The 15,409-nt window shown below is 42.4% G+C and overlaps 1 protein-coding gene and 1 long non-coding RNA gene across 22 annotated transcripts in view; one reads left to right on the top strand and one right to left on the bottom strand.

Annotated features, from left to right (window-relative positions):
• Positions 1–15,409, top strand: part of NFASC (neurofascin) — a 173,662-nt gene that overhangs the window by 136,060 nt on the left and 22,193 nt on the right. For 9 of the 21 annotated variants that reach the window (XM_081009970.1, XM_081009974.1, XM_081009976.1 and 6 more), the window contains 2 exons: positions 12,067–12,294; positions 14,683–14,871. The exons of 9 other annotated variants lie outside the window; for them this stretch is intronic. In XM_081009970.1, coding sequence (XP_080866096.1) covers positions 12,067–12,294; positions 14,683–14,871 — 417 coding nt within the window. The remainder of the gene's footprint in view (positions 1–12,066; positions 12,295–14,682; positions 14,872–15,409) is intronic. 3 more of the 21 variants (XM_081009977.1, XM_081009960.1, XM_081009962.1) reach the window with 3 other exon arrangements.
• Positions 2,935–4,096, bottom strand: LOC308479475. The gene is made up of 2 exons (XR_013987695.1): positions 3,994–4,096; positions 2,935–3,278 (listed from the first exon to the last, which is right to left on the bottom strand). It is a non-coding gene; the product is annotated as an uncharacterized lncRNA (long non-coding RNA).

Raw genomic sequence — 15,409 nt, 5'->3', positions numbered from 1 at the left:
TGATCAGATTGCAGGTGCCAGGATCTTTCTGTAGCCCAGCTTTTGGAGAACCAAAGAGTGTCCCTGAACCCTTGTGTCCCCAGCACTCAAAGTTTGTTCACCGCAATAATAAAAACAATCCCCTTTTGGCTTGGGAAATCTCAGTTGGCAGGAGTCACAATACAGAACTCTGGGAAATGAGAATGCATTTTGGTGCCCTTGGTATTCTGGGGTTAGTTGAATCCTGGGCAAGAAAAGGCTTCATCCTCCCGTTGAGCTTACAGAAGCTGCTACATTCATAGGATGAGAGAGAAATAATTCACTCTCTAGCCTTCTTGCCCCATCTAAAGTCTTTGTTTGCATTGGACTTGAATATTTTAGTAGGGTTTGGGCTGTATTTTCTGCTGATGCTTTCCCCTGCCTTATTTTGTTGTAACTATTTAACTGATATTACTTTGCAAACTTACTTTCCTTATGTATAGATCCTCCCTCCTACCTTTTTAACTGTATTTTTATTCCCAGCGATATAAAGGGTAGCAGATTGATCTACTTTTGATCATTAAAGAACCAAAATTATATTTCTGCTCTAGGATAACCAAGTGCCCACACATTTTGGTTTGGACTTGGCAGGGCTTCCTTGTGAGTAAATGTGTATCAGATCATGCTTTTAAATTGGATCAATATACATTTTTGGATCAGAATACATTTTTTGCATTCATTACTCCTCCCTATTATAATTATAATCAAGCCCTGTAAAGTTGGTAGAGCTCAGAAGAACCTTGAAACACAGGGTATGTAATCCAGCTGCAAGCTGCAACTTGGAACCTCATTTTAAAACATGGGCAGCACCTCTATCTGTCTCTCTCTTAGACATGGCTGAGGCTGGTACCCTTGAGATCTTGAAACTTCATGGAGTTGACTCATTTGCTTCTATTGCTGAGTTGGTCCTGGAGCTTGGCAACCAAGCATTTACATTGCCAAGTAGCAAAGTAAACAAAAGGCTTTTTTTGGTGACCACCAGAATTAAATTTCTGGTTGATAACATAGGAAGTTGCCTTATACTGAGTCAGACCATTGGTCCATCTAGCTCAGTACGGCCTGCACTGATTGGCAATGGCTCTCCAGGGTTTGAGGCAAGGATTTTACAAAGCTCTACCTGGAAAGATCTTGTATTGAACCAGGAACCTTCTGAATGCAAGGTAGATGTTCACTGATTGAGCTACAACCCTCCTCAAATTTGCCGCTAGTGATCTGTGATTACTGTATTTGTGGGCCTCTGATGTTAACCAAACTCATTACTGAACAGCACCAATAATGTCTGAATCTAATCTAGGCTCTATTTGTGCATGTATGAATGTAGCATTATATAGGCCAGCTTTGGCTTCATCCTGACCCATGTTTTGTTTGGGCAAATAGAAGACAGATTTTTACTGCTTGAAGTCAGACACATCTCACCTTGGAAAGGGAATTGTAAGGTTTTTGTTATGCTTTCCAGAAGAACTACTGTGTAACGGAATTCAGACTAGAATTATGAGATCTAATAATATTAACAATCAAAACTGGAAAGTGTCAAGAAACCCAAGTCTGACAATTTTGGAGACATAAAAATGATAGAACCAGAGCAATATTCTGTGCAATGTCAAAACAAAAAAGCCTTTTACTCAGACTTTAAAGCTGACAGTTGCCCTTTAGTCTAGCATATTTTGTACTGATGTACAAACTGAATAGAACAAAGCTGTACATTTAGATGGACTTAAACTTCAGGGGTTGCTGGACCACAGTGTGAAAACAGTTGCATGGCCTACATAAAAAGGGCCTGTCCAATTTGGTTTAAAAGGATGCCAGTCTAGCACGGCATACATTAAAATTATTAGCTCTTATGAGTGGTGTTTTGCAGCTCCTACAGAGTAAATGCATGTGTGGTTGCCAAGATCCTATGAATGTTGACATGTGCACTATGAGCAAAAGGCTCTTAGTTCCATGTTTTCTTTATGATGTGCTCTGATGAAAGAAAGTGGCTTATTAGAGTTGTCTGCCTTGCTCTCCTGCAACCCTGATTTAAAGGATTGTAGTTTCATTTGCTAAGGATAAATCTGGATCAATTTGTTTTTTGTTATGCAGTACAACTAGTCCATAAGTGATTGATTCTGGCTCTTCTGCTAGAGAGAAGCAGTTTTGCTAATGTGTAAGAAGTTACAACTAAAATCTCAGGAAGATCTGACTCTTGAAATAATAAGTTCTAGAATTTTTGGTTCTGCGCCTAAGAAGCAGCAGCCACTGGTTTCTGTGGAATAGGACTGGGTAGCACATTATTTGTGCTGTTGCTTTATAAACTCCACCAAGTTTATAAAGCAAGCTCTTGACAAATTTCTTTGTCAAGAAGAAAAAGACTGGATGTCCACTGGTAGAAAATAAAGAATTTGCTAGTCTTTCCCCATATGCAGAAATGGGAGATAAATGCTTCAAAATCAAGGGTAGAGATTGACATGAGGATAATGGCTTGTATTCAATGTCACGCTAAGTAACCAGCCAGCCAGCACAAGGATTTACACGGACAACAGGACTTTCTCTCACCTCTCCATGCATTGCCCCTAAATTTTTCCTGCAGGTTCCCCCACTCTCTGGAGCATATTTGGAGAGGGTACAGAGGGGCAGAAAGTCCTGTTGCGCAAGCATAAATCCTTACGCTGGAGGGATGCTTACTTAGTGCTATATTGTTAAAAGCCTAAGATGATTAGCTTTTCAGCAGAACCATATTTCAGTCCTCACATTTGTGGTTCATTCAATTTGGCACTTATATCACTTATTGAATGACTACATGTCTGCATATTTATTTATTTATTTATTTGTTTGTTTTGCAGTCGTTAGACTTGGAGCTAATTACAGTGGTGCCTCGCAAGACGAAATTAATTCGTTCCGCAAGTCTCTTCGTCTTGCGAGTTTTTCGTCTTGCGATGCACGGTTTCCCATAGGAATGCATTGAAAATCAATTAATGCGTTCCTAGGGAAACCGCCTTCAGACCAGGTCCGGGGACAGTCTGTCCCCGGACCTCTTCTGAAGGCTGGGGGGGGGGCAAGGGCTTTTCTTCCCACCCCCAGCATTTTAAAAAACCCCGGGACAGCGGAGGACTTCTCCGCTGTCCGGGCGATCTTAAAATGCTGGCGGGCGGCATTTTAAAATCGCCCCGGGACAGCGGAGGACTTCTCCGCTGTCCGGGGCGATTTAAAAGCCCCTGGGAAGGCAGGCAGGGGGGACAAAGACTTTTGCCCCCCGCCAGCCTTCAGAAGAGGTCCTGGACCTCTTCTGAAGGCGGGCGGGGGGCGAAAGTCTTTGCTCCCCCCCTGCCTTCAAAAGCCCTCCGGGACAGGCAGGCAGGGGGGAGCAAAGACTTTCGCCCCCCGCCCACCTTCAGAAGGTGTTCCCTCCCCCCCGCCCGGCTTCGGAGCACCGTTCCGAAGCCGGGCGGTGGCGGCAGGTCTTCCCTCCCCCCCGCCCGGCTTCGGAGCACCGTTCCGAAGCCGGGCGGCGAGGGGAGGTGTTCCCTCCCCCCCGCCCGGCTTCGGAGCACCGTTCCGAAGCCGGGCGGCGGGGGGAGGTGTTCCCTCCCCCCCGCCCGGCTTCGGAGCACCGTTCCGAAGCCGGGCGGCGGGGGGAGGTGTTCCCTCCCCCCCGCCCGGCTTCGGAGCACCGTTCCGAAGCCGGGCGGCGGGGGGGTGTTCCCTCCCCCCCGCCCGGCTTCGGAGCACCGTTCCGAAGCCGGGCGGCGGGGGGAGGTGTTCCCTCCCCACCGCCCGGCTTCGGAGCACCGTTCCGAAGCCGGGCGGTGGCGGCAGGTGTTCCCTCCCCCCCGCCCGGCTTCGGAGGAGCCTTCCGAAGCCCAGCGGCGGCGGGAGGAGGCGTCCCCGCCCCGCCGCCAGGCTTCGGAGGAGGTCCGAGGACAGTGGGGAAGACGCGCTGCGCTTCCCCGCTGTCCCCGGAGATTTCCCTATGGGCTTTCGTCTTGCGAAGCAAGCCCATAGGGAAATTCGTTTTGCGAAGCGCCTCCAAAACGGAAAACCCTTTCGTCTAGCGGGTTTTCCGTCTTGCGAGGCGTTCGTCTTGCGGGGTACCACTGTAATGGGTTATTTCTCTTTCAATTTCCTCACATTGCCAAAGCAAGGGAAAACTCTCCTGGAAATAGGTTTGGCTCCCCATCAGTGTTTATAAAATATTCATCCAGCCTTCCCAAGCCTACAAGTGCTGTACACACACTCTGGGAAGGCAGTTCTTGTTAACAGCCCATTAGAATCTTCTTTGAATAATTAAATAATAGTACGTGTGTATCTAGTTGTTTCCTTTGTGCATGGCAGTACCAGGGCTCTAGAAGTGTACTTTTAAAGATGCAGCACTATACACATTTGCCAGGGAGCATGTGTCATTGAACTCCCTTCTGAGCAGACATACATAGAGATTACACTATTAGTGATGGAGAAATTTCAACCGAGTTCCATGCCTTTCTAGCAGTTATTTCGGTTTAGTAGGTTAAAAGTAAATGAATGGATGCCTGTTCAACATTGAAAACTGTAAATGTTCAGCAGCTAGTAGGGAAACATTTCTACCTTGAGCCTTTAAGGTGCTACATTTAATTTTAGAAAAAACGTTAAGGGGACTGGAGAAAAAAACAAAACAAAACCTGCTGAATTAGAAGTTATTAAGACATTGAGTACCATGTGTATTGGTTTAAATAAGGAATATATGTGGTTATCTCACTACCAAAGGAAATTGTGCTGTGTGTACCTATTGCTTGCTGTTCTGGCAAATAGAGGTCATCCTCCAATTATCTAGAACAACCTTGCTCTCAGACTTTGCTCCTTGCATTTCTGCAGCTTTTAAGCCTCAGCGTGTTGTCTTGATTTTCCCTTCCTCTTATCCATCACAGATAGAATGACTATATATAAAGGTCAGAACTCCTGTATGAAATAACTTGTATTGAAGAGGCTCATCAGGTACAGCTTTTCTTATCCCTCCCTAACAACCTGTACCTGTTAAAATTCCTTCTTCAGTCCAGCTATTCTAGGTACATGAGCATTGTCCTCCTTTGCATCAAATTGAAGTTTGGATAATCAGTATGAATGCAAATATATCTCTGTGAAATATAGATATGTATCTCTTTCTGCATACAGATTCCCCACCTTCCCCGTTCAGCCTGTATATTTGTCGAAGCAGGCTCAGTAATAATATGCTGGATTTAATTAGGCAGAGCCTCAAATTCTGTCTTCTCGTCTCTGCTAATGAAAGCAGGCAGCATTTGTATCTGGGTATAGAGGTTGAGACTATGAACATAAGTGGAGCCCTTTACTCTGGGGAAAATCATTACTTAGTGAGGGTCTCTTGGTTTCATTTACTTTTAGCTAATCAGTTAGAAAGCTGCACATCTGTGTCTTTCAGCCTGCTTTCACTGACTCTTACACCATAGCAATTAAACACAGTCTCACGAAACATACCAAGGCAATAAACCCAGGCATGCTGTTCTATAAATTGTGTAAGAAAAGCCTGCCTCTAGTGCACTTGGTTTATCTGCATCACTGGCATCAAGGGAAGTGCACGGTTCCAGCAAATGATTGTCACTCCTTGCCAAAGTTAATCCTTGCTGAAGGGTGCCCAATAGTGGTTAGAGCACTGGATAGCAAACTTACTCCATGACACCCTTCCTAAACCTGATGCTGTACTGACAGCACCTGATGGGAATTGTAGTAAACATATATATAAATCTGACGGCCACCAGGTTCAGCAAGGCTAATTTATGGACCCTTAATAGGATAAATGGACAGAAATTCAACGTTATTCCAGCATTCCAGGGACACAGTTTTATCATACAGCTAGAAATGCAGGTTTAAGCAAATGACAGGTGGATATATTAAACATCAGGTTTTGATAGTCAAAGGCAAGTGAGCCAGTGGTTTCAGCTGACAGCACCTTCAAAACCAAACCCACATTTGATGTCCTTAAAAAACAGCTGAAATACCTGGCCATGACTATCTGTTGGGACCTTAAAGTGGCTGAATGGACATTGTCTTTTATGCAGCGTTCTCCTGCCAAAATAGTCACCTTAGTGGGATCTATCTTAAAATCAGATTTTTCCTTTTAGTATGTTTTCAAAGTTCCCCTCTCCCCTGCGGGTTGATAATGGTTACGTTACCCAAGTGCGTTAGAAGAGGGACAGGACTTCAAAGTCCTGAAGTCCTCATTGTGACACAAGGAGGGTTATGGCTCAGATGCTTCTTCCAGTACCACACACTGTGTGCTTGCACAACTCCCTTAGATGGCTGCCCAAGTGTCCATTGCCCTTCACAGTATGTCTTTGTCACTCCTCATATGCAGCAAGGCTCTGCTTCTGATCAAAGGCTCCCTTTATCTTTAAGCCCGCAGTGCACTCTCATTAAAGGGTTGGATTTCAAATGAGAAACCAGTCCCCTCCTTCGCCCTTCAGTACCCAGCAGCTGAGCTTCTTTCTGTCATGTGTTTAATATTCAGAAGCAAATGAAGGAATACCTTTATTAGGATTAGGACCAAACCCGCGCAACCACTCTCCAGTGCTACCCTTTGCTTCCATCTTCCTCCATCTGGCCAGTTTAGGTCTTTCTCTTCCTACTGCCACAGCAGGGAACCTGCCAGCATCTGTTAATCTAATTTCATATCCATCCAAACATGAAGCCCAAAGATTGGACATTTTTTTGCAGCTTTATCTTTATGACAGCAGGGCTTGATTCCCCACCCTCTTTTAAAGTAAACATTCAGCAATGGTTGCCGTAGTTGTGCGATACAATGCAGTTGTGCTACCCCAAGATAATCATTTTGGTGGACCTGCTTTTTGTACTAAGTACTTTGTGTGACTGCTGTTGGACCCCGTTAAAGAAGAGTAGCTCCGGTGAACACCAGCTACCTTAGGCCACAGAAAGTTCTAGGAATTGCAGGAAATAACTTTTTTGCATCTGAGGAAACATGTCAGGTGAAAAGCGGAGTACAGTTTTAAATGGTGAGTGAAATCAGAAGCTTCAGGAAGAGAGCTCAGTAACAAATCTGATTCCTAATAAAGATTAAGGGCTGGTTTTTTTCTCCACAAAAAAGTAAAGGTTGCATCTGAAGTGAGAATTGTTCCATGGCTGTAGTCACACCCTCATGTTCCTTCAGCCAGAAAATGTTGCCATTCTGGGCATGGGTAGCCCTTTCCTGGATTTCTTTTTCAGGGCAGGGTATTTAATGCCTAGTATTCCAGAATTGCAATTTTGTGGTTGTCTAGGAGACTAGAAGAGGAATTACGTGTCTGCCTGAGCTACTGCAAACCTAGTTGCTGCAATGAAATTTTGCATGCAGCTAATGATTGCTGTCAGGACAGTACTTTGACTTGGACTCTGCATTGGCCAAAGCTCTCCTCTGAACTGCTTGCACCCATCAGATGGAAGTGTTGGGAAACAGATTCCTCCCAAACAACAACCACCAACCCTCCACACAGAAAACAGGACGATGCTTGTTCACATGTCACACAAAGATCCATTTTGGATCTTTCCCGAGTCAGAATATTTATTTATTTATTTAGCCTCACAAGAAAAGGCAGATTCTTTAGTACATTATTCCAGAATACTAGCTGAATAATGCCAATCTTGTGTAGCCAAAAAGTGCCCCAAACCTAACTCTACCACTATAACAGTAAGTGCAGAAAGGCCCTAAGAGAACTCAGACTCTTCCACTTTCCCTCTGTCATATTCTATAAAGTATACATGCTAGTTTTCCTAAGCTTGAGTTCCTTTGTTATATAATGCACTTTCTCTGGATTTTTCTTCAGTGTTGTTTGACAAATCTTACACACTTTAAAGTGACTTTATTGCATTTGCTGTGCTTTTGCATGAAGGTATGAAATGCTATCACTGTGGCATCTGCTGTGATGTTGAATTGAACACTTGGTTTATCATGAAGATCCTGCAATATAGATAGTATTGTTGGCTGCTTGGTGTCTTCATTTCTTTTACACCTATTACGTTGTTGGACAAAAGCAGCAGGAAGATTACCTGTATAGTGTGATGATTTTCATTGGTCTCTGATTTTATGCACTGGTTCTCTTTTGGTGTCATGCATCTTTTGTTCAAGATTCTTCAAAGACAAAAAACCATATGTGTGTCCACCTCAGTGAACCTGCAAGTGCTTGGGGGGGGGGGCATATCTTGGTTCTTCTGCAGCAGGGGAGCCATTTGTAGTCCAGAGAGCTTTTGTGATTATCTCAAGTGTATTTAATTAATCTTTCACTCCAAACCTCATTTGTTATAGAAATTCATGAGAACGTGTGTTTTCGTTTTAATGCTGGAGTAATTCTCCAACCCTCACTCTGTTGGAGAATATCAAGCGTCTGACCCTCATGGACCCAGAGGAGGTCGAAAGCCAGATGATAAAAGGGGCACTTAAGCCAACTCATTATATATAGTGAACTTTGAGAGATGGCAAGACTGTTAACAACAATGAAATCCTCAAGATTTAAAGCCTTGTTTGGCTTCTTGTGACTGGGAAGTCAGGCTTGGGGTGAAGGAAAAGGACACTTTCAGTCATGTGTGGAGAGTTTGGAAGTGTAACAAATGAATTAAAAGCCCACCAATTTGGCATTCATTTTTTAAAAACAGGAAATTGAGAATATGGAATTTTCCCGATTGCAGCAAATCATCAGAAACAAAATGGCTTAGGGGAAAACCTTAAGTTCACAGCCTATCAGTTTTATGCAAGATCTAGGTTTAAAAGACATACTGAGTGAAATTCGATGGGCAGTCGGGCTCCCTCTTCCCCCTGCCTGGTCTTCTCCCCCGAGGCACTATTCTGGGGTTTCTTCTGAGGTAAAACCCCCAACCAATTTTGGGGGGGTACTTTGGAAGGGAGGAGGAAGCCTCATTGTGCAAGTGGAAGTCGTTACACAGGGCTTCTGCTGATGGGGTTGGTTAGGTGAATCCTGCCCACTGATTTCAATCGAGCACTGTTAGCGGTTTGTTCCTTGGAAGCTATAGTTTGCCTCCCAGATACAAACTGGAATGAGGATGGGGGGAAGCAAATTCTGTTTAGTCCAAATTAGTGAAGGGAGGAGAGAAATGGTATGTTGCACATTATTGAAGCATTGAGGACTCCCCATGTGAGATTTCTGTTACTTGTTGGCCTAGCTGATTAATTGTGCAGATTTTTAGTTGGTCATTAAAGCTTTAGCTGATTTCACATCCCTGGGTTAGTTGATTGAAGCTTGCAGCTGTGATCTTTCCACATTATGAGAGTGACAAAACCTAGTATTCTGTAGGATTAGATCACTAAGTGGGCTATATTTAAAGTTCCAGCGTTAAATATTCTGATATTAATTTTTACAAAAACAGACAAACAAAAGGCATCAAAGTGTGCAGCAGGTTTTATGGGTAGAGCGGTACCCAGTAGCTGAGCTACTTTCTACCATGTGTTTAAATTTCAGAAGCAATCTGTATTACAGCAAACCAGCCAAGGGTTTTCGGAGACATTTTGCAGAGAGAGCAATATAACAAAGCCAAAACGGCTAGTAAGACTTTCTGCAGTTAGGAAGGTCCATTTTCATAATGTAGCCTGACCTCTGGTCTTAACCCAGACCATCTTATTTCATCTAGAATCCACTAACAAAGAGTCCATTTACAATGTTATTAACCAAAAGCACTATTTCTCTTCCCATTCATATCCTTTTTGGGATTCAGGTCCTGACCCCCCGGGAGAATTCAGGCAAGACAAAAAATGCCTTAAATTCCATTTTCAGCTTGCTCTGCCAAAAATCTTAAACAGATAGAGGAAGTATACAGCACTGATGCTGTAGTAAGCAGATCAGCTTAAAACTGTTCCTTATCTACAGACTAACATTACAATTCTTTCTAGTGGTATATATATTTTACAGCATGTGTGTGTGATTCTACAAAAACTAGGGTTGTTGGGTTTTTTAACTAACACAATGTGGGGATTGGAGTGTGGGAATGGGCTTCAATTTGAAGTCCAACCTCATCTAAAATAAATAATTTGAAATTTGCAAGATGTGAGAATCTGTGATAAGTATTTCATGTTGCTTCAGAGCTTAAAAGTAGGGGAAATGTATGATCTGCACAAAATTCTATTGTCAGAAAGCTGTCAAGTGAGAAATGCCTTTGCTACAGTTCAGGGTGTGCAGTGTTAATTTAATTTTTGCTCTGCCTGGTCCACAACAAATTGGATCGTTCTATTTTGCTAAGAGTTTTAAAATCTAATTGTCTGTTTAAAGGTGACTTGCCTGCTTAAAGCCAAATTCTGTCATTTTTAAGAGAATAGGATTTACCTTGCCGATGGCCCATTTAGCACAATATGCTTCCTGCCAAAAAATTATCAAAACCTAGTGCTTTTGAAGAATATGGAAAACCTTTTGATTTGGTAGAAATGGGACAATTTTCTTCCCTTCCCTACTTTAGTTATTTTAGGTAAAGGTAAAGGGACCCCTGACCATTAGGTCCAGTCGCGGACGACTCTGGGGTTGCGCCGCTCATCTCGCTTTATTGGCCGAGGGAGCAGGCGTACAGCTTCCGGGTCATGTGACCAGCATGACTAAGCCGCTTCTGGTGAACCAGAGCAGTGCACGGAAACGCTGTTTACCTTCCGACCGGAGTGGTACCTATTTATCTACTTGCACTTCGTGCTTTCAAACTGCTAGGTTGGCAGGAGCAGGGACCAAGCAACGGGAGCTCACCCTGTCGCGGAGATTCAAACTGCCGACCTTCTGATCGGCAAGCCCTAGTCCCTTTAGTATTTTAACCCTGAGCTAAGTCCCACCTGTATAAGAGTTCTTACTCTTATTACTATTATTTATAAAATTTCTATACCGCCCTTCATCCAAAGATCACAGAGTGGGTTACAATATAAAAACACAAAAATACATACCATAATAACAAACAAAAAGAATAACTACCCCATACACACTTTAAAAGGCCATAGATTGTTTAATTAGTCAAAGACTTGGGAGAGTAGGAGCGTTTTTGCCTGGCCACTAAAGATAGGTAATGAAGGTTCCAGGTGAATTCCCTGGGGAGAGCATTCCAGAAGCAGGAAGCCACCATAGGAGAGGATACATAAAAGTTATTTGTATTTATTTCTTCTATATGTTTGAAAAGCAAACACATGTTCATGAGCTAAAGCTGTGATCTGTTTACATGGGAGTAAGGCCCAGATATATACAGGATCACATTATAAGTGCATTCACATGTGAAACTATTATGTATTTTCTTTAGATGTATTATTTGGCAACCCACTGAGTCTTAAAATAGCTATGTTTTAAACGTAGTAGCTTTAGAATGGTAAAAACCACTTAGAAGTTAAGTTCATTGTTTGTGGTTTCCACATGTCTTACTCTTAACTTTAAAAGGCTGAATCATAGTTTCTTGTTCTGCATTGTTCCTTGAAGTTTCCTATTTCAGTGTCAAGGGAGGGAAACTTTACTTGCTGTATCATACAAGTTGCTTCATTTTGAGGAGTCAGGCCCATTCTCATGGTATCTCACGGAGATATGTATGCATTTCCTTGCTTTTCAATCCAGTTAAGCCTATATCTGCTGTCCGCAGGGGCTGGAGTGGCCTAATGCTCTCACAACCAAGAGAAGCATTCTGTTCCGTCAGTGAATGGAACCTAGAAACAAATAGCATGTTTGTGGGCAAGTATTTGTTTTAAGCCAATGCCTCCCACTTTCTGCTGCTTTGCCCATATGTTTACAGTGCACTTGCCTACAGAAGGTTTTGCATGCGCCTTTATTTGACGGATTCCAGGACTCTCCCACACCTGCCCACTCTGCAGCTGAATTGCATTAACTGTTGTTAGTCAAAAGTGTGCCAAGGAAAGAAAGTGAAGCTCAGGCTTTGTTGTCCTATTTGCAGATGGCTTCGTTCTTTTTGCCCCTGAATTGTATGTTTTGTGTTTGTTTGTGTGTGTGTGTGTCTTGATCCACTTTGCCATATCTTGCATGCGCGCCTAGCTTCAGGGAATGACAAAGCCAAAGAACTGGAAAATATAAATACTTTTCAAAATGTAGTTTTTACACTTCCTTCTCCCAGTTGTAATATCTCCAACAACCATCAGCCCTACTACCATTGTGGCCACCACCACCACCACCACAGAAGCTACTACTATCTCAACCACCACAGAAGCTACCACCACAACCACGACCACAGAAGCTCCAACCACTACCGAAGCTCCAACCACCACAGAAGCTCCAACCACCACAGAAGCAGCCCTCACCACAGTTATTGCTAGCACAATAGGTATCCCAGTAGAGGATTCTGGTACTGTGTTTTCATCTTTCCTTTTCTATTAGTCGTCCAATCCATACCTGGATCTTGTCAGGGGTTTTTTAAGCCTGTAATTCAGGCTTAACATCAAGGTATGGTTTCTTTGAAAACCATCCAACACGTAGAGTTTCTCAGTGCTGTGATAAAAGATTAGCAGCAAATGAAAAGTAATCCTTGGGTTGTGCATTCAAGGTCTCGGTATGTTGCCGTGATAAAGTTACTTTAGATTACCGGTAATTTGCTCTTCAGAGAGACAGGTCAGCTTTGTTTATGCACAAGAGTTGTCCTTGCTTTCTGTAGGCTAGGATAAGCAGGTACAGCAAATACACTATAACAAAATATAGTGGGCTAAATTGGCTGTCATCCCTACAATGTAGTAAAAGCAGTGGTTGCATTAATTAATGCATCTGTTTCATTATGGGACTTGGCAAATACCATATGATGCTTTTCAGTGTTAAAAAAAAAATCTTTACATAAGAGAACTGCTTCTTAGGGCTGCTGCAGAGAGATCATGCTAGGTCCCTACCAACAAATGATGTGCACATCCAAACGTTCACTATGCAAATATTTGGTTGCCCCGTATGAAAAATGCAACATGTGTCAAACTTACTGGAACAGATATTTAACCGAGTCCACATCTCCTGCATATAAATACCTCAATCTGAAATAGGAACACATCCAGAAAAAGGTCTTTGACTGACCACTGGGGCACAATGCCTCATTTTGCTTAGCCACTTAAAAAAAAAAAACCACAACCATGTAGTATCTCATGGTTTGCAGTAAATTTATACTCCTGAAGAGAAGTTAAAGCAAACTCAAGTAGTTCTGATTAAGCCCAGCTTCAAATTTCTTGCATGCATGAAGTCTCATTGGAGTCAATGGGAATGCTCATGTATATTCTAAGCATAGGCATATGAACTTGGTGCCTGGCTTGCAATTTATTGATGCAAGGATTTCTCAGCTGTGGCTCAAAACTAAATGTTGCATGAATGAGCATGCAGTGGTAATTGACGGATCAAGATATGAAATTATAGACATTTTAAAAACTGAACTGTTATTGTTAGAAATAGCTTTTTGTAAAGACGTAAAAGTATAGCTGAGGAGGAAACTGTCATTTTCTAAGTCATAAAGTGGCTGTATTTATTGTTGAAGAATGTGTTCTCATGTCAAAGATATATTGAAGTGTTTTCACTTTATCATGTTATAATAGCTAATAGAACAATTCTCTGCGTGTCTATTCAGAAGTAAGTCCCACTGAGTTCAATGGGACTTACCCCAACTGAATTCAGTGGGACTTACTCCCAGGTAAGTATGTATAGACTTGAAGCCAAATGCAATAGTCAGAGTTTCTAAACTAATGAATTGAAGCCAGTTAAACTGATGTTGTCACAAACTAACTTGACCTAAAACCAGCTAATTCTGTTACCCACTATCCAGAATAGTGACAAGAACATTTTGCTTTCCAGTATTTTCTCAATTTTAAAACAGTGAGAATTGGCAATGAATTTCACCTTGGTTTGGTGCAATGTTGAAACAGATCATCATTAATAAATCTCTGCCTGTCTAGTTACGTAGACCACCAGGAGCTGCTATGTGGGATTTCTATAATCCTGCAAAGTAGGAATTGGCATAAGGGCTGGGAACGTAACCTTCTGCAGTGCCCTGTAAGAATTAGGCAGCTGAGTTGACCCTGCCCTGTAGAGTGTTGCTTTTGACAGGCAAGTGGCTCATTAATTTGTGGCACTAAAATTCCTAAGGTGATTTGTGCTCTTATAGATGTATGGACACATGACGTCTATCTTGGGCCATTATCCTTCTTCCAAGGTAATTTGGCAGAAAGATTGATGTCTCTATCCTTGGCCATTTTGAAAATGTTGTACCTCTCAATTTGCTGATGCAATGACAACCTTCACCAACTTGGTGCCCTCCAGATGTTTTGGACTACAACTCCCATCACCTTTGGTAATAGTTCAAAGCATCTAGGGGGCACTAGGTTGTTCAAGGCTGCACTAGAAAATGGCTATGGCGGAAGAGAGTATTAGCATGGGCATATATCCTGGTGTACATTTTTATATGTAATTTCTATGCAAACCTTGCTGTTTCAAAGGATATATTTAGATATACCCCCAAAAAAGTTCTTCTCATTACTAAAGTGACATATGAATTGAAATGGCTTTGCAATGTTTTTTGTTTGTGTTATGTGAGGTAATGTTGAAGCATCCACAGTCTGTTGTGTGCTATACCTGGTGGGGGTGGGGAGGAGGAGGATGCTCTGCATTTCCTTCTAAGGAAAACAATTCATTTAAATCTGGGCATGCAGTTAGAATGCATCTCTCTGTTCATAATCCAGTTTACTAACCTCTGTTCTAACCTGTTCGCCAGCTGGTGGTGCAAAGCAGCCTATCTGGGATGTAAAAGCTTCACCTAACAGTAACTGGGCAAACATCACCTGGAACCACACATTTGATCCTGAAACTGAGTTTGTGGTTGAGTATATCAACAGTAAGCATTGGGAGCTAGAGAATTCTGCAGGGTCCTTAATGTCACCAGAGATTCTGTCATCTCTCAGAGGTTTAATGGACCTTTCATGCAATGTTCATTATAGTGTAACTAATTGTACTGCTTAATTTGTGCATGGAGGATTTTTTTGGGGGGGGGGACCAAAGGCATGGCATTTAACTTGTCCTTCAGATTATATTGACACTGTGTTTTATGTTGCTGTTCTCTTAAACACAATAACTGCCGACTCCTTTCAGTGGAGGATTCAGAATAACACATCCTAAAAAGGACCTGCTTTTTAAAAAACACTGCCCTAAGTGAATCTGTGATGGCTGTAAGTGCCATAGAATGAAGCAGAAATAGATACAAAAATCTATAGATCCCCTCTATAGCAAATAATTTGGGGGTTAATAGTAATTCTCACATTTTGTTTTAGTTGGAGATTTATAATTAGTTATCTACATAAATTTTGTTTTCAAGCCATTCATACCTCACTCTACTTCCTGCTGGCATGCTACCTGCAGTTTTTAAGTGGTTATGTGCTGGTCAAAGAATTAAACATTGACTGTCAACCTTATAGCTTTGGGGGCAAGTTATATATGTGCCCTAA

The sequence above is a fragment of the Podarcis pityusensis genome, assembly GCF_964106645.2.
Source record: "Podarcis pityusensis genome assembly, chromosome: 6".
In the NCBI taxonomy this organism is placed as follows: domain Eukaryota; kingdom Metazoa; phylum Chordata; class Lepidosauria; order Squamata; family Lacertidae; genus Podarcis; species Podarcis pityusensis.
The sequence above is the reverse complement of the archived record's forward strand: the minus strand, read 5'-3'. Positions and strand labels throughout refer to the sequence as shown.